Raw genomic sequence first — 26,182 nt, 5'->3', positions numbered from 1 at the left:
TATTAATTTCCTTTTCTGGTACTCTGGACAAAGATTTTCTGAAACAGCATAAAAGACAATCTTCATGAAGTTTATTTACAAATGCTTATATATATATACACATATATATATGTAATGGTGGTGGGAATATGAATTTATACAAACTTTCAGAAAGAAAAATTGTTAATATATGTGAAGAGTGTTAAAAAATTGTACCAACTCTTTGACCCAGAAAATTCCTTTCTCAGAATTAACGCTGAAGCAATTATAAGGGATGTATTCAAAATGTATCTGGAAGGCCCTTCCCTTGAAGTTATTCGTATAGTGAAAGATTGGAAACAGTCAAAATGTCTATCACCATGGCATTTTTAAACAAATTATAACAAATGAATTAGAAATAATATGAAGTTTTTAAAAATTAAAGGTTTAGAAGATTACTTAATACATGCTAAAATATTTAAAATTTTGCTACATTTTAAAAATCTTGACATAAAATACTGTGCACCATATCAATACAGACACATAAAAAACAGACTTAATTCATTATCTATGAAGCACGTAAGTTTGGGCATACGAGCTGTTTGGAGAAAATGGGTCATGAAAGAGAGAAAAGCAGTGAACACAAAAACAAACTGCAGTGAATACAATTTCTTTTGCTAGAGTTGAAATACCTTTTGTTTTAATTTTAGTTACAATCGATAACAGATTTGGAATATCTTATTAATTATAAGGTCTCCTTTTGGGACCTCAAATGACCTCTGGAGGCCAATTAGTTATTCTGTTTCTTTAAAAAAAAAAAAAAAAAAAAAAACTACCTTGCCTTAGTGAAAAGTTTGGATCAGGTTTCTGTGTCCTGCAAAGGTGGCTCATTTGCTGAGTCTATAAAGTTCCCTGCAATCTTGTCTACTCCAGGCTCATGATTCAGCATCCGCAGTGCTCAGGGCCCTGGCACAGCTGACAGAAGCTTCAGTTTGTACAAATGCCAGGAAGCTCGTTCCCGCGCTTGATTTAGCTTTTCTGCTCACTTTCCACAGCGTTAACTTTTAGGGAGACTCAACAACCCCCAAGTGCAACCTAAGGCAAGAACTGACAACTAATGATACATGAAAGTTCTTAATCTGTGGCACAAAACCAAAGGCTGGAAAACACGTCCAATTACAAATTGGAATGTTATAAATCCTGAGACATGCCAGGGCCTCCTGGGCAGTATTTATAATAAAGGGTGCCTATAAATATTTGCTGAGAAGCCATCACACTGAAAACCCCAGTTACCTATACTGCGCAAGTCCACACATGGGAAAGGTGCTACTTTTATGCTGACATGTGTTAACAATCTAGGAAACAAACAAACAAACAACAAATCTAGTGATGTTTCCCCACTTTGTTTCCTTTCCTGTGCCCCAGTATCCGGGACACCGGGGACAGTGCTCAGGTTCAATGGCACTTGTTAACTCCCTAAAAGTCAGTTTCTTTCTGTAGCCATTCTGAGGATCTTCACCCTGACTGATGGAGGTCACTGTTTCTTACATACAAACCATCTCTCTCTCTCTCTCTCTCGCTTTAATCCAAATTCACTTGCTGTTTATTAATCCTTCCTGAAGACAAGAAATTTCATCTCCAAATGAAGGAATCAGATACCCAAGTACCCTCATATTCAATGTTCCATGGCCTTAAGCAGGCTTATTTGCCCTCTCTCTGCCTTAATTGCTTCCGTAGTACAGCAGGAATAATAACATTGACCTCACAGAATTGTTATGACGGTTAGAGAAAAAGTACTACCTACATTTCACTTCCCCTACCTGTCCTCTGCCCTTCTTGGGCAGCAAAGTCATTTGCACTAAAGAATCATTCTAACAGCCCATCTAGTCTTCTAATCCAGATTCAATGGCCATGAGCCTTGTCCTTCTTTACTGACTACTTTCAGGTGCTGATATGGAACTGAATAGCTCTTTATACTATCACAAAAGGTACTGTATGTATAATAAAAACAATAAACATTTTTTGTCCTGAATACCTAATGTTATCTCAAACATTTGTACATTTTAATAAATTTCTCCTCACTAAAAATAGTATCATTGTAAAAGAGCACAGGTGATTTTACCAAGACAGACATCAAAACAATGCAGTGTGCACTGATAACTCTATGATAGGTACACTTACACCAGAGAACTTGCCGACGCCAGTAACCGTACCTTAGAGTACTGTGGTTTCCCATTTTCGTAGTGAATCTCCACATAATCAGAAGACAACAAACCACTACAAAGGAAAGAAAATAGAGTGATTTCTGCATCTAAGACACTTGGAGGTTTAAAAACAATCGGCTCAATAAATGAACGTGACAGGCATGCAAATCACAAACAGCTGCAATCCATGGTTAGTACAGAAACAAAAACAGGTTATCATCAAGAGTCTCACACAGTATCCAGGAATAAATTACTCCCCAATCTATAGGGAAAAAAAGACAAGACATAGACAATCTAACGGTGAACTCTTTTTATACACAGTATTCAGGATCTGATTCATATGTTAATTAATATGGAACAAACCATAAGGCAAGTAACACGAGGAGACAGATCCTATAAAAACTCCACAATTATGCCCTAAACCGCTGGAATGTCACAAAACGTAATCACCAAGGAAGAGTGTAAAGCAAAAGTCAGCAGGTGTTTTCTATAAAGGCCAGGGAGTAGATATTTCAAGTTTCGTGGGCCATGCGGTCTCCACTACACTACTCAGCTCAGCCATTATATTTCAAAAGCAGCTACGGGCAATATGTAAACAAACGAACATGGCTGTATTCCAACAAAACTGTATGGACACTGAAATTGGAATTTCACATAATTTTTATGTGTCATGGAATATTATCCTTCTTTTGATTTTTTTTGACTATTAAAAATACATAAAACAAGGCTCAGTATGGTGGCTCACACCTGTAATCCCAGCACTCTGGGAGGTTGAGGTCTCAAAAAAAAAAAAACAACCTAGTTCAGCCCCATATTAGTGGTGTGACCCTGGGCAAGTTCCCCAACTTGTATGTCAAATGGAGATGGTCAAGGATGTGAATCTCATAGAACACTGTGAGGATTAAAGGAAACCATGAATATGTAGTACTTAGCTCAGACTATGCAGTACTGGGCTAAGAAATGTAGTACTTAGCCTAGTACTTACTGAGTACAGAGTAAGTATTAGTATGCTGAGTAGGTACACATAATTGGGCACTGTGGTGGTCACTATTTTAACTCAACTTCTTAAAACATATTTCTCCCTCTACAATGTGGAAATATAAAATATGTGCCTCCTGAAGAGCACTGGATTATTAGAGCATCTAGGTTCCTGTTTGGGCTCTACCGCTAGGAATAATGACAAGTGATAACTCGCATTTACTGACCACTTAGACTATGGCACAGGTACTATTATAAGGACTATAATGGTATTAACTCATTTAATCCTAATGGGAACTGAAGGACAGGAGTAGGTCCCACTCTGAGTCAGTTGTATGCCCTAAACTTGGGTCTTTATTTCTTCTTATGTAAAAATGAAGGGCTAAAGCAGAAGATTCCTCAGCTCCTGCCCTACTCTGCTATTCTGATTTTCTATAATTTTGCCTCATAGTAGGTTTTCTTGTTAGGAAACCATGACACTACTTCTTTAGCTGAAGAATGGGAGGACTCAATGATTTTGCATCACTTTGAGAGCTGCATCTGATGCATTCTAAAAATGATTCAGTGAAGAAGGCTGGAAAGGGGCGTAAAGCACCAGTCAACAGAGTAACTGGGGGCCTCCTGGGTATGTCCAGCATAGTGCCCTGTGTCTGCTAATGGACAACCTTTCCAACACAGAAAGGAAGTCAATGCTTAAACTTCAGACATGCTTCCCATTAAAATCACAAATCAAATGTGTATTGAAGGATAATTCCACTCTTGAAACTAAATTGTGGTATGTCTACTCATTCCCTTTAAAAAACCTCAGATAGTAAAAGTAATGACAATTACTGAACTCTGTATACATGGGGAATATCTCACAGGGTGCAGAAACTTCTTTCACTGCTAGTTAATTAAGTTGGCTACCAGCACCGTGATACACAGACAGAGCTGGTGATGGTACCATTCTTCTGTGGAAAGCTTCTGCAACACCAGGAGGCAGAGAGGTCTCCCTAACTGCATTCTAACTGTGTCTCTCTACAGGTAATTTATTATTTTCAACTACACAATCATTGGAGCATGTCTAAGAGTTGGAAACCACGTTATTTTAATTTTGCCTGTAATTACAGGGGCAGAGAACTGCATTCTAACCATGAATTCTCAAATCGTATAGTCACTTTAATTATCCTATTTCCCTCTTTTTAAGGGTCTCTTTTTCTCATGAACATACCTATTTCTAGTATCTCTGGCATTTTAGAATCTTAAAGAAGAAAAACAGCTACTTTTCAGGAGGTCTATGGCAAACACTGAGACAAATACACCACCATATGCCCCTCCTCACCATGCCAGTCCACTCTTCTACTTCCTATAAATAGCACACATCCCCATTTACTCCATCCTTTCCTTCTGTCTGACCACAGCTAGCCTCCCTTGAAACTAATTCTTCCACTCATCACAGTATCCCTAGCACCTGGCATAATGCCTAATGCATAGCAGGCCCTTAATCAATATCTGCTGAATGAGCAAACTTCTACCAACACCTGCTATATGGGCTTGGAAACAGGATGAAGAATGCAACTCCCGAATTGAAACTAAGCAAAATCAGCACAAACATGCAAGACTGATCACCTCACTCAAAAATATTATTTTGTAATTTCCTTGAGAGTGAATTACATCAACTGAAATGTAACCTAATTAATTATAAACGTCTTGAAATAATATTGAAATGTAATTTTTGATGATGGACAAAAAACACTGAAAAGGGAGAAGGGAACAATTGATTGTGCAGTGGTGTGTCTCCAGCCCCACCCAGCCGAGAAGGAAAAGGTAATCTACATCTCCATATGCCTGAAGATGAGTTGTCCTTTCCTCCACCTCTGCTCTCTGTAGTCCTAATACAATTTGCTGTTGGAAACAGAATGTTCTGAAATGCTAATACTCATCTATTTAGCAATTGTGGACCCAAACATAAACTGGCATTTAACTCTGTTGATCAGCCAATTGGATGTTTGGTTCTGAAGACGCTAATAACTTGTGGGCAAACTCTGAACATCCTAAGTTCTAAAATAAACATCTTCTTTCAATTACTGAAGCTACAGAAAAGCTGTATTCTGTGGCTACTCCCATGCTTCTCATGCAGGTTATCTGTTGAAAGAGGAGTGACCTTTATAAGTAAATGGATAAATGTAGGATGGAAGTTGAAAGCCAGTGAAAGAGAGTGGAAGAACTAGAACAAGGAAACTCTTGAACCCACTCACTCTGCACCTTCATGGTGAATCTGCACCACCAAAGTAGTGACTCTAGAATCAGACTAAATATGATTTTACTCAAAATATGAAGAACATGTAAGAGCAGGAGAATATAAAACTATTGAAACATGACAAATGAGCCAAGAATCAGGTCAATGAAGGAATTGTGGCAGAAATAATGCTGTGTGTCCACCAAATGCTATTTCATTTTCCCCTTCCTGGCATCCTGATAAGACCACATTTTGCAGCTTCTGCAGCAGTTAGGTTAGGGCCAAGACAATGGATCATGGCTAATGAGAGATGAAGGAAGTGATGTCTGCCCTTCTACTGTGACCACTAAAATCCCTGCAGGATTATCTAAGCCCTCTCTTTCATGGCAACCCTGGGAGCCACATACTCCAGATGGCATAACTGAAATATGAATGCAGCCTAGACCCTTTCATCATGATTTGAAGAAGAACTGCCTAAAAGAGCTGCTCAACTTGCCCTAGATCACAGTGTGGGGAAGAGATAACATTTTACAGTGTTGAAGTCTCAGATTTCATGTTTGTCACTGAAACACTGTCTAAACTATCCTAATTTCAGGATTTATCACAAATCTATCTTTTAGAAATCTATGTTCAAAGAATTCCACAATTATCAGGAAATACACAAACAGAGCTGCTATTATATTTAGGAATTGGAAATTCACAAAAAGAGATTTATCTCAGGAAGGTTTTGTGTGTATGTGTATAGACGTGTGTGTGTGTGTATTTGCTGGAATCCTTGAACATGAGATTCATGTTTCTAATGTAAGTAGACACATAAATAGCCATATGGTCAAAACTCCCAAAAGTTTATATCTTCTATTGCAAGGAAGTTCCATGTGGAGAAGCCAAGAATTCTAATAATTGGAAAAGTTAGGTACCAAGATTCCCTAGTACCTATGAAAGCTATTAACCAAGAAGGGTAGATTCCAGGTTTTTTGGAAAATAACTTGAACCCCTTACTTTAAACAAAGAACCGGCTGGGTACGGTGGCTCATGCCTATAATCCCAGTACTTTGGGAGGCTGAGGCAGGTGGATCACAGGGTCAGGAGTTTGAGACCAGCCTGGCCAACATGCTAAAACCCTATCTCTACTAAAAATACAAAAATTAGCTGGGTGTGGTGGTGCGCATCTGTAATTCCAGCTACTCAGGAGGCTGAGGCAGGAGAACTGCTTGAACCCATGAGGCAGAGGTTGCAGTGAGCCGAGATCGCACCACTGCATTCCAGCCTGGGCGACAGAGCAAGACTCTATTTCAGAAAAAAACAAAACAAACAAACAAAAATGCTTCGCTTTGGAGCAATTCTGGTCTGGGAAGTTTAGGGGCGGGCTGATCAAAGAAAACAATTGTTCAGAACAAAACAACATGGCTAACCGGGCCTTGGGCTATGAGGAAGACTACTGGAAAAGACACACATTGGACCACAAAGGAAACCATTTTCTCTACATGACTTAAAATCATTTACTTCATTGTAAAAAGTGTATGAACTAGAATTCCTTTCTAGTTCTAAAATCTATATTCTCTGAAATTTTGTATTAAGCACTCAGTTTAATTCTAACTAGGAAATTGAGTGAGCTGCTGAGAACAAGCTTGTCTGAAGGAACCCAGAGGCCCACACAGCATTTCTTCACCAGCAGAACTAGGTAAAAAAAAGTCTAGATGAATAGCAGCAAGCACCAAGACCTAGCAACTGGATGGCCATATAATTTATCATCCAAACTGGGGCATTTCTGGAAAAGAAAAGAGGCATATTAATCATTGTGCCAGGACAACACACATACATAAACCAGGAAGGGCTGTCCTAGGAAAACTGGGGCATATGGTCACCCTACCAAAAGGCACCAAAAGGCCAAATTTAAGGTATACACTTCGAGTTCTACATGGAAGGTCAGGTTGGTCTACAAGGTAGAAAATACTCAAAAGCTGAGATTCTAGTAAGCAAGCAGCTGTGAGTATGTCTTCTCCTCCAGTTGCTTTTGGGTTCTGTCATCATGTTTCACACAGCCACTGATATGGTTTGGCTGTGTCCCCACCCAAATCTCATCTTGAATTCCCATAATTCCCACATGTTGGGGGGGACCCAGTGGGAGATCACTGAATCATGGGGAGCAGTTCCCCTGATACTATTATCATGGTAGTGAATAAGTCTCACGAGATCTGATGTTTTATAAGGGGAAACCCCTTTCAATTGGCTCACATTCTCTCTTGTCTGCCACCACGTAAGATGTGCCTTTCTCCTTCCACCATGATTGTGAGGATTCCCCAGCCAGGTGGAACTGTGAGTCCATTAAACCTCTTTTTCTTTATAAATTACCCAGTCTTAGGTATGTCTTTATCAGCAGTGTGAAAACGGACAAATACAACCACTGTTTTAGGAAAGCCTTGAGTAGGTGCTTTAGGCTCTCTCAGTGCACAACATCAGTAGGCAGATCTGGGCAAGAGGACTCAGCAGTGTAAGATGGAGAAGTCAGGAAGCTATGAGATCACATTCACTGCAAGACACTGAACTTGTCAGGTGGTGACCAGTCATGCACCTTGCCATACGTCTTTGTTCCTAAGTAAACAGTAGCACAAATACCCTAATTCAATTCTCAGTAGTAAAACATGTAAGTTACTTCCATATGTGTTCAAATTGGGACTGGAACAGAAGTTAAACAAACAGTAGAAAAATTAAATGATATCTAGAAAAGGAGTACCATAGATGCTCATATTTCTCATGCAAAGTCAGTCATCTGATTATCTTCTGTTTGACAGTGCTTAACTTCTCAGTATTGGGAATCCTAATCACACCCAAATGAGCCCTGACATTCATCCAAGAAGTCTCCTACCACTCCTTCCTTCCAGGTCCACATTTTATTCATTTAATGACAACCAATGCTGTCACTGTGGAGACCCTCAACTTCATGGAGCCTCGAGCATAGTGACATTGTTATGCCCAAGGCTCCATGAAGCCACAGTGAAGCACCGCGCTCGCTCCCTCTTTCCATTAGAAGCTTCTCTGTTTTGTCCTTTTATACACATAAGATATTTTAAATTCACTAGATAATTACTGTAAGTGGTAATGAAGACAGACACAGAATTTAAACTCAATATATTCATATAAACATAAGCTTGTAACCTATGATTATGCTTGCGCTTATATTGCTTTTCTTTTTTCTTTTTGTAACAGAAGACTTTAAAAGTATAACAATTTTTCAACCATTACTTTCCTAAAGTTTAAAAAATTTAGACTCATATCACTTAAAACAGTTTTTATACCAAAAGTCGTTTCAGCTAAAAAATACATACTTCTTTGAGTGTAAACAACACAGTAAGACTTTTAAGCTACGTTAAAAGATCAAGAACATGGAGAAGTTGGGATTTAAGCATATAGCAATGATATATTAAGTGGGTGAAAATAATTATAGGTTGCATAGAGGCTTTGTGTTAAGTCAGACAAAGATGGCATGCCAGGCAAGGGCTGGCAAGTGTGGGCATATTTCATAGGAACAGAACTGCAGGCAGAGAATGTTCCTAGCATGAATAGGGTGTAGAGGTTTTTCTTTGGGGTAACAAGAGAAATTTAATGAGCTCCTAAACCACATGAGAGATTGCAGTGGAAATGTAAATGTGTAGGTACTCCTGCATCTCAGGTAATGGTCCCATTAACCATAATGAAGTTTAGAAAACCCTAGTATAATAAGGACAAGAAACATAGGCAGGCCTGCAAGCCAACTGTAGAGTGGAGAAAGGAGTTAGGAGACTTGAGGTGATATAAAAGCTGAGAACCCTCACTCAGCTGGCTTGATCAGCTGATAAAAGCCAGTGAGAGTTCCCTTCTGAGCAGGGTGGTATCAGAAGAAAAATCTTTAAATAAAAAATGAAAGATGTTTCATTTCTTCCCCTTAACTTAAAGCCCGACCATATGAAGTGGATAACACATTACTAGTTGTGGCTACCAGCGTCTTTCCAAGTTTCCAGTAATTTTGAGATTCCTTTATGACAGAATCATGGTTGCTTTCACAATTTAGTTTTACCCCCGTATGTCATAAAACCCCCCCCCAAAAAAAAATTAAACACAAGGAAAACTGGATCCAAATTAAAAAGGCGTATCTTCTGCACATAGTTACACATCACTGAAATGCTATGATGAACAAATTTCAAAGCTAATAATGAACATAGTTGGTGAATATTGCTAATCCAGCTTCTTTTCTGATACATCCAATATTTATTAACATAACTACAAAGCAAGCATCACACATAGTGAAATTGCAGAGAACAGAAGAGGATCCATGATCACCCTTGCCTTCTGGTAACCTTGTACAGAAGAAACTACTCTCTTCCAAGTCCAGTTTTTGCCACATTCTAGGAAAATAACTCTTTTCATTTTTAACTTTTTTCATTCTTTACTTTTTTCATTTTTCATTTTATACAGAAAAACTGCACATCTGTTTATATGGTGTTCTATTCTTCCTAGGTATATATAAAATAGCCAAAAGAATAAAAAAGAAACCAAGAGAAAAACTATCAGAAATAATAACAGTTAGTAAGGTGGCTGGTTACAAGATAAATATGCAAAAACAAAATACATTTCTACATGTACAACCAACAAAAAAAATCTAAAAATAATCTAGGTGGAAAAATTTCTACTAACAACAAATTTTATATGTGTACAAATATAGTTGGATTTATTTATATATGTATAATGTATACAGAGATATATGTATATGAATATACATACATATTTACATACATATATAACCTATTAATCTTGGATTTAAATAAACATGAAGAAATATGTATACAACATGTAACTCGTGAAAAAAAGAAAAGAAATATTCATGGTGATCAATCACATACCAACCTACAGCTGCACTAGCAATAAAATACCTGTAAATTAAAATCATGAAAGAGATCATTTTCCCCTATCACTTTAGAAAAAAAAAATGAATGACAGTAGCCACTGCTGGCAAGGATGTAGGAAAACTGGCAAGCAGAGGGCAATTTGGCAATAGGTATCAAAAGCCCTGAAAGCATGTTCACCCTTTATTCCACAAGTTCCACTCATAAGGGTTTCCTGAGGAAATGGCTAGACAAAAACAATAACATGCATGATGTAGGTGACAGCAGCGTTCTAGTGCTTTCACAGACACTTTGAAAGATGTTCACAACATCATTCAATGAGAAGAAAAGTAAAAGGATACTATGCTTGGCAACTTTTTAGGAGTATGTTTATATGTACACATTCACATACAGAAAAATGTCTGAAAAGGTGTATACCAAATATAGCACTGGGCTACTGTTTCCTGCAGAACTTTCAATAGTTTTTATTTTCTTTCTTTTGCTTAACTGTAGTACCTAAAATTTTTACAATGAATGTATACTGCCATTTTAAGAAGAAACCATAATACAAGCTACATTTTTAAGGGAAAAGCAACATAGCTCCTTTAATAAAGGAATTATTTAATTAAGGATTAATTTCGGGTCCAGGAAATGCCAGGAACCACAGACATTCACAATACCACCACCTACCGTGCAGGGAGCAGCAGCTGGCCAGGCTTTCCCTACATCCCCTAAACTCAATGAGACGGATGTTCACTGAACATCCGCTGGTGGGAGTAGATGAGGACAAAAAGAGAAACAAAATCCCTCTCACCCTCAAGGTGATTATAATCTCATTGCTAAAATACGCCAAGGCAGCATTTAGCCTACGACCATAAATAACAAACAAAGCATCAAGCAGCCCTCAAGGAGGAAATTAATTTCAATTAATATGATCAGGGAACCCTTTAGTGAAGAAGCAGGGCTTAGGCAGTCTCTATGATACAATTTGGACAGGGAAATATTGGCAGGAAAGAGAAGATCCTATAGACAGGTGCCACTGTGTACAAATCCTTGAAAACAGGAAAAGGCAAAGAGGCATATTCAGGGAAGAGCTAAAAGTCCAGTTGAGCTGGGGCATCAGTGATATGGGGCAACAGTATTGAAAAGGTGGGTTTAAAAACAGTGATCCACAGCCTTAAGCAAGGGGTAGGACTTTCTTGTCTTTTTTTTTTTTTTTTTTTTTTTTTTTTTGAGACAGAGTCTCGCTCTGTCCCCCAGGTTGACACGGAGTCTCGCTCTGTCCTCCAGGCTGGAGTGCGGTGGCGCGACCTCGGCTCACTGCAAGCTCCGCCTCCCGAGTTCACGCCATTCTCCTGCCTCAGCCTCCGGAGTAGCTGGGACTACAGGCGCCCGCCACCGCGCCCGGCTAATTTTTTGTATTTTTAGTAGAGACGGTGTTAACCAGGATGGTCTCCACCTCCTGACCTCGTGATCCACCCGCCTCGGCCTCCCAAAGCGCTGGGATTACAGGCGTGAGCCACCAGGCCCGGCCTAGGACTTTCAAAGGAAAGGGAACTCTAGGACCAGAACTCAGAACTTGAAAGGCTATTTATAAAGACTGAAAGCAAGCAGAAGCTGGAAAGACTTCAGGGCCTGGGAAAGGCTGAACACAGATAAGATTCTTTTACTGGGTCAATTAGGGCCATCAGCAAAGTAATTAATGTTAGCAGCAGGAGAGAACGGCAAGAAACCAGCAAAGACATTAAGGAGCAGCCTCTCCGCATATGAAAACATGTGGCTTTAACTGTCCTCCACTCATTCAATTAACGGCCAAAGAGATTGAGTGAGAGAAAAAAACAAAAATATGAAAATTAAAGCAATGAGTAACAAAGATAAAGGTTTTTACCTAAATGTTGCCATTTCTTTAAATTATTTCACTGTAAATTATATGTTTGTCCTAAAATTTATTATGTAAATGCTAATGTGTACTTTGCAATTTTACACTGCTTTAATAAATGAAGAGTAAGATTTTTGTAGAACAACTACTATTGTCTTTTGTGTGCTCTCCTTCTCTCTTTTTGTCCTACCTAGAAGCCCAACTCGATTTCTCCTGCTTCACCAAAACCTGAGCCTGGAACATACCTACTGGCTGACCTGAGACAGGGGGCCTCTGTAGAGCAAATCCCCAAGAGACAGACCAAGGGCACGTCTGCACAGCCCTGTAAAGTAAAAGGCATCTGAAGTTGTCACCCTTGATTTCTCTGTACTATACAGAAAACAATATTCTGTGCAATCATGGTAACCTTCATACATATAACACAGGAATGTTTAGAGATGATAATCTTGGTCCTTTTTATTTTTTATTTTTTGAGACAGGCTCTTGCTCTGTTACCCAGGCTAGAAGGCAGTGGAAATAGCATGACTCACAGCAGCCTCAACCTCCCAGGTTCAAGCAATTCTCCCACCATGGCCTCCCGAGTAGCTGGGGACCAAGGGCATATGCCACCATGTGTGGCTCATCTTTTTTATTTTTTTGTAGAGATGGAGTCTCACTATCCTCCCCAGGCTGGTCTCCAACTCCTAGGCTCAAGTAATCTTCTCTCCTTGGCTTCCCAAAGTGCTGGTATTAGAAGCATGAGCCACCTTATCAGGCTGGTTCTTCTTAAATAGTAGATATGCTTAAGTAATTGTCACAATGAAGCAATTAGAAACATGCTTCTACAGTAATCTCAAACCATTATGGTAGATAAGAACATAACCTAGCAAGAAGAGGAAGAGAACAGAGAATTTTTAATGCTTTCTTCATGTGGGTACAAGACGATTATCATACAAAATGGCACCTATTTTTTAAAATTGCCATTTAGAAAAAGGACCTTCAAATAAGCCCACCTTCTGAGCACATTTCATGGCATCACAAAAATTATTCATTGGGACTTCCAATGTTTAAAAAAAGTCATGATTTACCTAAAGTACAACTAATTTCGCTAACAGAATTTTCATTCTTCTGAATTATGTACCATTTAAAAATAATAACAAGCTAAGATACCTCTGAAAATCACAGAATTTATTGGAAAAACTACCAGTCATTTGTAACTTCTTTGGAAAGGAGAATTCTTTCAGCTAGTGTGGACTTTCAGATTCAGTGTGGTTTATGAGAGTGCTAACCGGCCCTTTTTCACTGTGCTCACTGTCATATCCCCAGTCACAGGGGAATGCCTGCACTAAACAGGCACCCAGGAGCTGACCATCTCTGAGGTCTCAGAGAAGTAACTAACATTGTAAGACTAGTCTTCTCCCTTACAAAAACCAAGAATGTTGAATTACAGGGTCTCTAAGGAAACTTCTAAGTCTAAAAGAGTGAATATGAGTATGACTGTCATCATCTCCTACCGTAATTATACACCTATGATAAACTGGAAGTTGAGGACTATTAACACACACATCTATTTGATAATTTCATCAATTTGATACATGCTTTGTCAAATAATCAGCTATTGCATACTGGGATGACTTCAGGCCCATCTCTTTCAGAAGGTGCTGAAAGAACAGTTCCATTCATATTGCCTATATGCTGTAAGGAGCTGCTGAATTTTTCTTCTAATTCTATGTATTTCTATGTACCTCAACTAAAAGACTGTACCTCAATTACCAAGATGTAAAGTGACACACTCTTTCTACAGATTAGATTGATAACAAAATTCCTTTACATAGAAATTAATCTGAGAGCTAATGATCAAGATCTGCTAAAGCCTCATTTGCATTAACACCAACCTATTTAAGTGGTCTTTTCAAAATCAGACAACACATTACAAAACCATCACTTAACTGTAACTAAAACAAATTTTAAAAAACTTAAGAGTCATGCTAACATGTTTTTAATCATAAAGACACTAAAAAACAAATATACTGAAAATATAAGTACTCATCCAGCAAAATCTTATAATAAGCAAATTTGATGACAACTGATGTCACTCTGAAAGACATGTATAAAATAGTGATTAGAGGTGTATAATTTAATCTACTCCAGGCTAATTATAGAGTCTAGACATTTTGCACAACACTAAAACTGAATTTTTATCTTTTAACTGTTAACCATTTGCACTAGATTCTCTAAATATGTCTTGAAATCATTTTAAATAATTATAAGCACATATATTCCTTCTATCCTAATTAAAATATAATGTACCAGTAATAAAATCAAATCAGTGGTAGTAGAAAAATGCAGAACAACAGATCTATAAATCAAGGCTTTAAGACAGTTTATAAAAATGAGCATTTTTCCTACAGCCAGACAACTTTCATTAAATGGTCTTAAATTTTCAGTCCATGTAGCCTATCTTACTCACATTCACAAAGTGCCTTGCAGTGTTTGGATCAAAAGCAAAACCTTTATAAGATTCCAGAAGCAGCCAAATCCCAAAGAGACTGACACAGAAAAAGAGAGAAACTATTCTATTTAGGTCTTTCAGAGGGACTATTTCTAATTTAATCTTAAAACCAGACATTTTTAGAACCCTGGTAGAAATGCTAGCATTAACTGTATGTCATCCATTATGGCGAATTTACTATCAGTATCAGTTCCAGGAACCAGAATGGTTAGGACTACAGAAGATAGGAGAAAAGTTCTAAATGAACTGATTCACATCCAGGAAAGCCACACCAAGATTGGTAACTCATGACAGGGGTAAAAAAATGAAGTGGCCACTCCAGGAAAAACCCAGAAGCTTGTGGTCTAGTAGAGTCAAAATTCTGGGTCAAGAGAAATGCCTATAAAGGCTAGAGATCATACCAGTCTGTGGACACTAGATAAGCAAACAAGACTCTTCAAAATAACCATCCCATAAAAAGGACAGGCACCACATTGCATCCACAGTTCTTGGTATAGCTGCCTAGACAGAGTAGGCATTCTAATGTTTCTTGATGAAGAGTCAACACGTCAAGAAGCTCAGAAAAAAACAAGATGGCACATCATACTCAAGACAGGAATCCACAGGAACCTGAGGGTCCTAGAGGCACTCTTTCTACAGATTAGATTGATAACAAATAGAGGCAGGGCTCAACCCCCAGGTAAGCAATGAGGGGTCTGAGATAGCACACAGCAGTAGCAGCAAGAAAACTGAGACTCAGGCTACTTTCTGTCTCTTATCTTTTGTAGATAAGTATCCGTGAAGGCGAAAGTCAATCCCAGGCAGTCAGCCCATGAAGACTGGGAATGTGTGGCTGAAAGAAGAACAAAGGATGTGAGCAGACATGATTGCAAGATTACTTCAGGAACAGTCATCTTTAGTATTATTTCAAACAGAGCTTTACAAAGAAAGTGCATACGTGTGTTTAGGTGTATGTGTTGTGTGTGTGTGTGTGTGATTTTTTTATTTTAGCAAGTTATAACAAATAGTAAGACAAGGAAATGCTGCTGGTATATGTCCACAAAGATCAGGAGGAAATGAGGTCAGAAGAAGTTGTCTGCCCTCAAACTGCTAGGCCAAAATAGAAAATTTCCAATTATTCCTTATCAAACAAGGGTGGGCTGGGTGCCAGCTCACTGAATATTTGCATTATATGTATGTGAACTTTTTACACTAGTTTTAATTTCAGTGACACAGCATGAATAGCTGAAATCCTTCAAGAGTGAATGTCTGTGCCCTCCCAAAATTAATATATTGAGGCCCTAACCCCCATGTGATGGTACTAGGAGATGGGGCTTTTGGGAGGTAATTAGGTTTAGATGAAGGCAAAGGGGTGAAGTCCCGTGATGAAATTAGTACTCTTTTTTAAGAAGAGACCAAAGAACTTTGTCTCTCCCTCTCTCTCTCTACCATATGAAGACACAGCAAGAAGGTGGCTTGTCTATAAGTCAGGAAGAGGGTCTTTGCCAGCAACTAATTATCGAGGTGCCTTGATCTTAGACTTCCTAGCCTCCAAAACTGTGAGAAATAAATGTTGTTTAAGCTTCCCAGTTGATGAAATTTTGCTATAGCAGCCTGAGCACACTAAGACAAGCATTAATTCTCTCCTCAATCCTAAACAAATTATTCTTTTGTGAAATGTTAGGAAAAAAATGCATCTACATTATCTTGATTTTTTTCCTGAAAATTCTATTGCTACTATTTTTTTAACACTACTTGGCTTTTTCTTTTCTTTTCTTTTCTTTTTTTTTTTTTAATAAAAATGCCCAAATCTTCCATGTAAGCTTCAGGATGAGAGGTTACCTTGGGTAGGAGTGGGGGTGGGGGACATGACTGAGAGGAACACAGAGAGCTTCTGAGACACAAGCAATGTTCTATTTCTCAACCTAGATGGTAGGTATATAAGAATACCCATTTTACTGCGCTTCTTTAAACTGGGTGAATTTATTTTCCACTCCTTTATGTGTACATTTCATAATTTTCATAAATTAGAGGAAAAGAAACCTAAAATATTTACAGATAATAGAAACAGAAGATCCCAGTCCAATTCTAACATTAAAAATATTGAGTATGAGACAAATTGAGCCAGAAACAGACCCAGGAAAGAGCCTCTGGAATTAGAAAGCTGTCACTACTAAGACCAGAATGGGAAAAAAAAACTCTAAAGAACATGTGGGAGGTGAAAAGCACAGAGAGAACAAAAGGCAACTTTCTCCTTCTCTAAAAATAGCAAGCCTATTAGGCCACTTTTAGACTCCAGTGTTCATGTAGGAGTCCATTTCTATTAAAAGAGTAAAACTTAGAAAGGAAAAAGAAGTTCTTGGAGGATGCCAAAGTATGGAAAAGTTCAAAAAGGTCATGAAATAATAGACCAGACAGGATTTGAACTGTATCTGACTTTATTACCAAAATAGTGAACTCTCAGACCAGAGAGCTGCAGGAGCAGAAGATTAAAGTGTGAGACAAACAAAATCCTTCCCCACACTGTTTTTCTCTATGGAAGGACACAGAGGAGCAAAGACTGTGTGTGGCACAATACGGAGCAAATCTCATGGAGCATGCAACCATAACAAAGCTGGTTTCAAAATAAAATGGCAAGGGAAATTATCCTGTGCCCTTCTCTGGAAGAATCTGCAAACTTGTATTTGATTTTTAAAAAACAGACCTTGTTTTCAATCATCAGAACTGCCGTGGCTGGATAATATCAATCTCAGTTGTTTTGATGATCACTAGAAAACATATTTCTGAGTTCATAATGACAATAAATGTCTTCCTTTTCTGACTCCCATATTCTCCTACTGTATTAAGAGATGTCTGTACACAGAAAGGTGAAATTCATGGATGATAACACCAACAGTGAATCTAAAGAAAAGCAAGGCTTATGATCCCGACTATACTGAGATACAGGTATACCTTGAGGATACTGCAGGATCTGTTGAAGACTACCGTGAGAAAGCAAGGATCGCAATAAAGCAAGTTACACAATTTTTTGGTTTCCCAGTGTACATAAGAGGTAGGTTTACACTATAGTGTAGTCTATTATGCATGTAATAACATTATATCCAAAAACACTTTATTGCTAAGAAAAGCTAACAATCACCTGAGCCTTCAGCAAGTAGTAATCTTTTTGCTGGTGGAGGGTCTTGATGTTGATGGCTGCTGAACTGAGTGATCAGTGGTTGCTGAAGGCTAGAGTGGTTGTGCCAATTTATTGAAATAAGACAATAATGCAGTTTGTCTCACTGATTGACCCTTCATGAAAGATTTCTCTGTAGCATGTGATGCTGTGTGACATCATTTTACCCACAGTAGAACTTCTTTCAAAATTGAAGTTAATCTTCTCAAACTCTGCCCAACCAAGTTTATGTAATATTCTAAATCCTTTGCTGTCGTTTCAACAATGTTCACAGCAACTTCACCAGCAGCAGATTCCATCGGATGAGACTACTTAACTCTTCATCCATTCAAGTCTTATCATGAGATTGCAGCAGTTCAGTCACATCTGCAGGCTCCACTTCTAATTCTACCTCTCTTACTATTTCTACCACATCTGCAGTGACTTCCTCCACTGAACTCTTGAATCCCTCAAAGTCATCCATGAGGGTTGAAATCAACTTATTCCAAACTCCTGTAAATGTTTATATTTCCACCTCCTTCCATTAATTAGGAATGTTCTTAATGGAATCCAGAATGGTGAATCCTTTCCAGAAGTTTTTCTATTTACTTTGCCCAGACCCATTACAGTAATCACGATCTATGGCAACTATCACCTTACAAAATGTAATACAAAATGTATTTCTGAAATAATAAGACTTGAAAGTTGAAATTACTCCTTGATTCATGGGCTTCAGAATGGATGTTGTGTTATCAGGCATAGAAACACACTAATCTCGTACATCTCCATCAGCACTCTTGGGTGGCCAGGTGCATTGTCAATGAGCAGTAATATTTTAAAAACGAATCTTTTTTTGTCCTATGCCATAGGTCTCAAAAGTGCGTTTAAAATATTCAGTAAACCATCTTGTAAACAGATGTGCCGGTGCCCAGGCTTTGTTGTTCCATTTATGGGGCACAGGCAGAATAGATTTCGCATAATTCTTAAGGGCTCTAGGATTTTCAGAATGCTAAATGAGCACTGGCTTACCTAAAGTCACAGGCTGCATTATCACCAAACAAGAGTCAGCCTGTTCCTTGCAGCTTCGAAGCCAGGTTTTGACTTCTCCTCTCTAGTTATGAAAGTCGTAGATGGAGTCTTCTTCCAATAGGAAGGCTGTTTCATCTACATTGAAAATCTGTTGTTTAGTGTAGCCACTTTTATTAATTATCTTAGCTAGATGTTCTGGAGAACTCGCTGCAGCTTCTACATCAGCACCTGCTGCTTTACCTTGCACTTCTATGTTATGGAAACAGCTTCTTTCGTTAAATCTCATGAACCAAATTCTGCTAGCTTCAAACTTTTCTTCAGCAGCTTTTTCATCTCTCTGTCTTCATAAAATTGAGAAGAGTTATGCTTTGGATTTGGCTTTCACTTAACGGAATGTTTTGGCTGGTTTGATCTTCTATCCGGAACATTAAAACTTTCTCCATATCAGCAACAAGGCTGTTTCACTTTCTTATCACTCCTGTGTTCACTGGAATAGCACATTTAATTTCCTTCAGAAACTTTTCCTTTGCATTCACAACTTGGCTAACTGGCTCAAGAGGCCTCGGTTTCAGCCTGTCTCAGCTTTCAATATGCCTTGAAACTATGCTTAATAATTCCTAGTTTTTTTGGTTTTTTTTTTTTTGAGACGGAGTCTCACTTTGTCACCCAGGCTAGAGTGCAGTGGCCGGATCTCAGCTCACTGCAAGCTCCGCCTCCCAGGTTCACGCCATTCTCCTGCCTCAGCCTCCCACGTAGCTGGGACTACAGGTGCCCACCACCTCGCCCTAGTTTTTTGTATGTTTTAGTAGAGACGGGGTTTCACCGTGTTAGCCAGGATGGTCTCTATCTCCTGACCTCGTGATCCGCCCGTCTTGGCCTCCCAAAGTGCTGGGATTACAGGCTTGAGCCACCGCGCCCGGCCAGTGAGAGACATGTGACTCTTCCTTTCACTTAAACACTTAGAGGCCAGTATAAGGTTGTTAACTGACCTAATTTCAAAATTGTTGTGTTTCATGGAATAGGGAGGCCAGAGGGGGAGAGAGAAGGGGAATGGTCAGTCGGTGGAGAAGCCAGGACATACACATTTATCCATAAAGTTCACTGGATTCTACGGGTACAGTCTGTGGCACCCCCAAAACAACTATAATAGTAACATCAAACATCACTGATCACAGATCATCATAATTTAAATAATAATGAAAAAGTCTGAAATGCCGTGAGAATTACTAAAATACGACACAGAGACAGTGAAGTGAGCATGCGCTGTTGGAAAAATTGTGCCAATAGACTTGCTCAATACACGATTCCCAAAAACCTTCAACTTGTTAGGAGTACAATATCTGCTAAGCACAATTAAGGGAAGAATATAAAACTAGGTATGTCTGTGCACTCATGTTATATAGTTCAAGGCACTTCCAGATGCTTTTTGCTCAAAAACATAAAGTCTTTTTCAGAGTTTCTATTTTTCCATCAAAGACAATACATTACAGTGTTAGACTATTTAGAACATCTAATAATTCTGAAAAGGGTTATTCTAGGAATGTCTTCACATGCATGCTCAGAAGGTCAGATCAGTATTATAAATTGCTCCATTCTGACACAAAAGTTTTTAAATCTTGAGGCCATGTAACGGCACTCAGTAGCCTTTTCAGCTGGCTATAGTATCTAAAACCAGAGGACATTTCTGAAATAGCTAACAATTTAAATATCCACACTAAACTGCAATTCAAAGTCAGAAATGATGAGTGAATAGCATAATGAGGCTTTTTTCCTTTTTTCTGTGCCTCATGCATGATCATTCTTACAATTCTTAACTGGAGAAGAATTTAAATTTGTTCATCCTTTAAGAGGATATTAAGGAGCTTGTTCAGAAAATTGAAAATAATTCTAATTTTTAAACCCATAATCTCATTAAATAAGCATATGGATATCAGTTCTTTTATCTCTTTTATGTGAATTCTAAGCATTACACCATTTCCTATAGTTACCTACATTTCACTATATGTGTCATTGACACTAGCTTCTAAATATTCCAAATCCCAGTCATCTCCACGTAGTGCTGAATAACTCAGTGAATGTTCCTAGCTAACAGAACCTCACTGTTACCTTGTCATCCAAGGCCACTGACACTGTAACATACCTAACAGAAATATGTAACAGTCAAAATACTTCCACCGAATGAAAATGTTTCCTTCCCTCTCATTTTCTGTCTTAGACTATCATTAATTTTTCCTTATTTGGATTCCGTGCACAGATAAGTTCCTCATAAATAGCAACAAAGGAACAAAAAAGAAGAAGAAAAAACTACTACGCATTCCCTATAGAAAGAAATGACTCCAATTTCAAGCTGCTAAAAACTGCAAAGCTAAATATTGAGAAGTCTAAGCCAACACATGCATCCCCAGAATTTCAACAGGTCAGAGGACCTCCCATAGGTGAAGTGAAGAAATGTGAAAGTTCAAAAGCCTGCCTGCCACACAGAGCTCCAAGGAGGTTCTGCTAAGAGCTCCACTGACCTGATCATGCCCCTAGGGAGGGATGCACCCCTCCAAGGCAGAGAACAACAGACTGGTGAAGAGTGATCAAAACAACAAACTCCAAACAAGTTGTGGAACCCTGGCTCGCTCTTCCCTCCCTGTCCCCACTGGCTTTCCTCCCCACATTCTGCTTCAGCAAATAGCTGTCCCCATGCATGGAGGAATCATAATGAGAAAGAATATAATACAGATAACCGGGAAGAAAAGAAAGAAGGAAAGTAGCAAAGCGCAGGGGAGATGAAGGATATGCATCATAAGAAAACAGATGAAATGTTTAAGTACTCTGATCTCAAAGAAATTATACAAAGAACCTCTTTTGTAAAAGGAGTTCAAAAAGACATCATAAAAGAACATGAAAAAGCAGCTGGCAAAGCTCAGAAGAGAAAAAAATGAAATAAAAAATAAATAGTACAAGGGTGCAAACCAAATTAGAAAAAGGAAAAACAATGAAAATACAGTCAAGAATCAATGATAAAATGGTATACAGATGACAGACAAAAAAAGATAAAAGATACACCTTGTTGGTACTCCTAAATAAAACACATGGAAGAGAAAAAATAGGTAAAAATAGAACAGAACAGAACAGAACTTTCCTAAAATCACAGAAAGACTTAAATTTGCAGCTCAAAAAAACAGACCACGTTCCTGGAAAAATTGGTAAAACAATGAACACAAACAGTGTTAGTACACCTGGAAGTTACTGATAAAGAAAAATCATATGACCATCTAAGGCTGAAAAAGCAAGCTCTCTAAAAGGAAAAGCTAGGTGGCCTCACACCCCCTGAGTAAATCTCCAGCTTCAGTGGAGCCATTTCTATAAGTCCCAGGGAAAGTATGATTCAAAATTTCATGTCCAGCCAAGTTATTCTTCAAACATTTTCCAACTGTTGAATAACTCATGAAATACAACACTCAAAAGTCTTTCTTAGACAATCTGCTTTTTAATTAATTCCAGTCAAGCAAAACACACATAATCCAGGAAGTATGGAGAAACCATGCTAAAAAGACCCATGATGGGCCCAGTTATTTTAAGTAAAGAATTGATATTTATTGTGGTTACTAAACAAAATGCAAATTTAATAACTCTTGGCAATGTAAAAAGAATATTATAACAGGTAAGAATGAAGAAAAGTGAAAGAAGTCTTAGTATATAAATTTCTTCTCTTCTTAAACATACAATCTTAGGCATTTCTTTTTAAATGACTCCAAAGTTCTTCATAACTTTAGTAGGATTTTTTTAGCAAGTAATATCTTTTGTTATGAAGAAATACAGTATTCATCTGATCTTCACCAATTCCTTTCATTTCACTTGTATTTCTTTTAAATTTAATATTTATTAAGCCCCAAAAGAAGGTGCTCATAATTAGAATCACAGACCATAAGTTCCCCCATGTGTAATTCCTCTTAATGTGACTTCATGCACAGTATATGCACTTCATAACTATGACGCATACTTAGAAAGCAAAAACTAGGAAGGAACTAAAGAGAACAAGTCTAGGAAATGAATCTCAACTCAAGACTAACTGCAGTCAATTGGCTCTGACTATCTACAAAACTATGTTGATAAAGATTCTGAGGTCAAGTCTGGGATCCAAAGGAAAGACTCCCACAACTATTAGGTAATGTTAAAGCCACAGGCTCAGGAGGAGAGAAGGAATCACTCATGTGTCACATAGCCACTACTCATACTTGTCTTTATTATATAAAACTTATTAGTTTATTTTTTATTATATAATTTTAACTATGAAAATAACACAAGTTCATTACAATGTCAAAAATACAGAGGTAAAGAAAATACAGGCTGGGCACGGTGGCACCTGTAATCCCAGCACTTTGGGACACCGAGGCTGGCGGATCACCTGAGGTCAGGAGTTCCAGACAAGCCTGACCAACATTGTGAAACCCCATTGCTACTAAAAATACAAAAATTAGCTGGGCATGGTGGCGTATGCCTATAGTCACAGCTACTCGAGAGGCTAAGGCAGGAGAATCGCTAGAACTCAGGACGCGGAGGTTGCAGTGAGCCAAGATCAAGCCACTGCACTCCAGCCTGGGTGACAGAGCAAGACTCCATCTCCAAAAAAAAAAAAAGAAAAAAGAAAATACAAATAATCTCCCCCTGAAAAATAAACTTAATATTGTATTCAAATTTTGTTAAATTTAATCATTTATATTTAAAATATCATTATAGAATAATCTCATATGTGTAAACTATCAAGCCTTCTATCAGTATACATACAGAGTTCTCTGAATTAGGTTTAACAATATTAATAATGGTTACTTCTGAAAACGAATCTGTTTTTCACTTTTTCTTTGTATTCTTTTTGTATTGACTTGACATTTATAATGAGCAGTGTCACTTTTCCAAAAACATTATCTCTTTACAAAAAAAATTGCTTTTGATTTAACAACTATTCTTGTATGTCTCAAAAGTATAAAGACTTCTGACAATGAAAAAGAAACGAATATAAACATCTATTGCTATCTTCTTTTTATATGATGGTTTGGTGACAACAGATCACTATTGAGGATGAACAAGTAACTTGGGATATTCATTGCTTCATCATGACAAGCTGCCATTTTAATGAATCCTTGGTTTTGGACTAAATTTTGCCAGTGATCTCAGAGAGAAAAATTGAGAAAATTATCCAAGATGCTTTTGTTACAAGTCTTATGTTGTTGATGACGTCTCAGAAATAAGACAAGGTCTTTACTACTCAAATACAAAATGCCTATTTCAGCACCTGGAACTTAGTAGGTACTCAATGCATGCTATGTTTAGCTTAATTAGGTGATATTTGAAAAGCAGGGGGGCTTTACTGAGCCCCTTCCTTTTCTTTTTTCTTTTTCTCCCCCCCACTCCTTTTTTTTTTTTTTTTTTTTTTTGGAGACAGAGTCTCAGTCTGTCACCCAGGCTGGAGTGCAGTGGCATGATCTTGGCTCACCGCCGCAGCCTCTGCTTCCCGAGTTCAAGCAATTCTCCTGCCTCAGCCTCCTGAGTACCTGCTACTACAGGCATGAACCACCACGCCCGGCTAATTTTTGTATTTTTAGTAGAGACGGAGTTTCCCCATGTTGGCCAGGCTGGTCTCGAATTACTGACCTCAGGTGATCTGCCCACCTCGGCCTCCCATAGTGCTGGGATTACACGTGTGAGCCACTGTGCCTGGCCTAGCCTTTTCTAAGACCTGTCAGTAAAGTGATATAAAGTGAACTAGGCAATTTATTTAGAAAGGAGAAAAACTATTTATCTCTTCTTCATTTCATTGTACCCTTACCTCCACTGGAAGATAGTCCTAGAAATGAGGGAAGCCCAAGCAGGCTGCATGGAACCATTGATCTGCAGATCTGTGCTCTACAATCACTATCGAATACCAGCCTACAAATTTAGGGGCTAAAATAAAGTCTATCAGGAAATAAAAGACTCCTGAAAAGCCTAAAGACACCTATAAACTTAAAAGGCAAGTTTGCATTTTTGTATCAGTGAGACCAAACAAAAGCATTAGACTATGGCTTAAAAACACACAACAGTGGACATTCAGACAAAATCTCATTAAGAAAAGTATATTTTTTGATGAAGCACCTGGGAAAAAGCCATACAATAAATCCTACTGTATTAGTGCTTTCTCGCATTGCTATAAAGAAATACCTGAGCCTGGGTAATTTATAAAGAAAAGTGGTTTAATTGGTTCACCGTTCTGCAGGCTATACAGGAAGCATGGTGGCATCTGCTCAGCTTCTGGGAAGGCCTCAGAAAACCTACAATCACAGTGGAAGGTGAAGCGGGGAGCTGGCATTTCACATGGCCAAAGCAGGAGGAAGAGAAAGCAAGGGGGGCAGTGTTACACACTTATAAACAACCAGATTTCATTAGAACTCACTCACTATTGTGAGGACAGTACCCAGGGGGATACAGTGTTAAACCATGCATGAGAAGTCTGCCCCCCTGCTCCAATCACCTCCCACCAGGCCCCACCTCCAACACTGGGGATTACAATTCGACATGACATTTGGTGGGGCCACAGATCCAAATCATATCACCTACCATGCAAGCGTCTGACTGCAACTTGTCATATGGGATATCATGGTTTTCTCAATGGTCAAATTTTAAATATACTTTCTTATAGTTAAAAAAAATAGCCCTGCATTTATATCTCACTATGTGAATGCTGAAAAGTGAGAGTCCTTAAAATAGATGTGAATCTCCTTTTATTGCAAGGTAAGGTACAATCCAATCCCATAACGTTTTTCAGATCCTCTGAGCACCTTTTTCCATTTTTAAAAATGATTTCAGCCATCCCAGTCTTTTTTCACTTATACTTCTAGGCTTACCTAACAATTAATTTTGACAAATGCCTGCTGTTTCATGTCAAAATGCAAGTATAATTGATTGGAAAACAAGATTTTTCTCATTTTACTTAGACCAAACTAAGGGACATGACTACACACCTGCTTAAAGGATTAGACTGTTTTGTTAACAGCAGAGAAGTTAAGAAAAAAATCCAAATGATGATAAAGCATTACAGGCTTTATCCTTCAAAGAGCAAACACCCATAAAAATAAACAAACTAGATCTGCAATCTAGAAGATAAAATCCAAATGAAGGTACTCTGTTTACCTTGATATGCAAATATAGATTTCAAGCTATAATTGACGAAATGCTTGAAAGAATAAAAGCCAAAGAGTGGGAATCTAGGAATGTTAAGGTCCATGACAGCCTGTAGTGTGAGTAGGTGGAGAAGGCCTAGAGAAAAATTCCTAAACTGAAGTTTTCCTTTACCTAGCAAAACATTAGCCACTTGGTGAACCTTGAGAGCAAAGGCTTAGCCCACTACATTTCACTTTTCAGCTGAAGTTACTATTTTTTGCATCCCTATTCTGCTTTGCTTCCACTTT

The 26,182-nt window shown here is 38.2% G+C and overlaps 1 protein-coding gene across 3 annotated transcripts in view; it reads right to left on the bottom strand.

Moving 5' to 3' along the window:
- Nucleotides 1–26,182, bottom strand: part of ADAM23 (ADAM metallopeptidase domain 23) — a 172,430-nt gene that overhangs the window by 87,825 nt on the left and 58,423 nt on the right. For all 3 annotated transcript variants that reach the window (XM_007965997.3, XM_007965996.3, XM_007965995.3), the window contains exon 4: nt 2,172–2,235. In XM_007965997.3, coding sequence (XP_007964188.1) covers nt 2,172–2,235 — 64 coding nt within the window. The remainder of the gene's footprint in view (nt 1–2,171; nt 2,236–26,182) is intronic.

This window comes from Chlorocebus sabaeus, chromosome 10 (assembly GCF_047675955.1).
Source record: "Chlorocebus sabaeus isolate Y175 chromosome 10, mChlSab1.0.hap1, whole genome shotgun sequence".
In the NCBI taxonomy this organism is placed as follows: Eukaryota; Metazoa; Chordata; class Mammalia; order Primates; family Cercopithecidae; genus Chlorocebus; species Chlorocebus sabaeus.
Note: the sequence above shows the minus strand (reverse complement) of the source record. Positions and strands in the feature narration are given on the sequence as shown.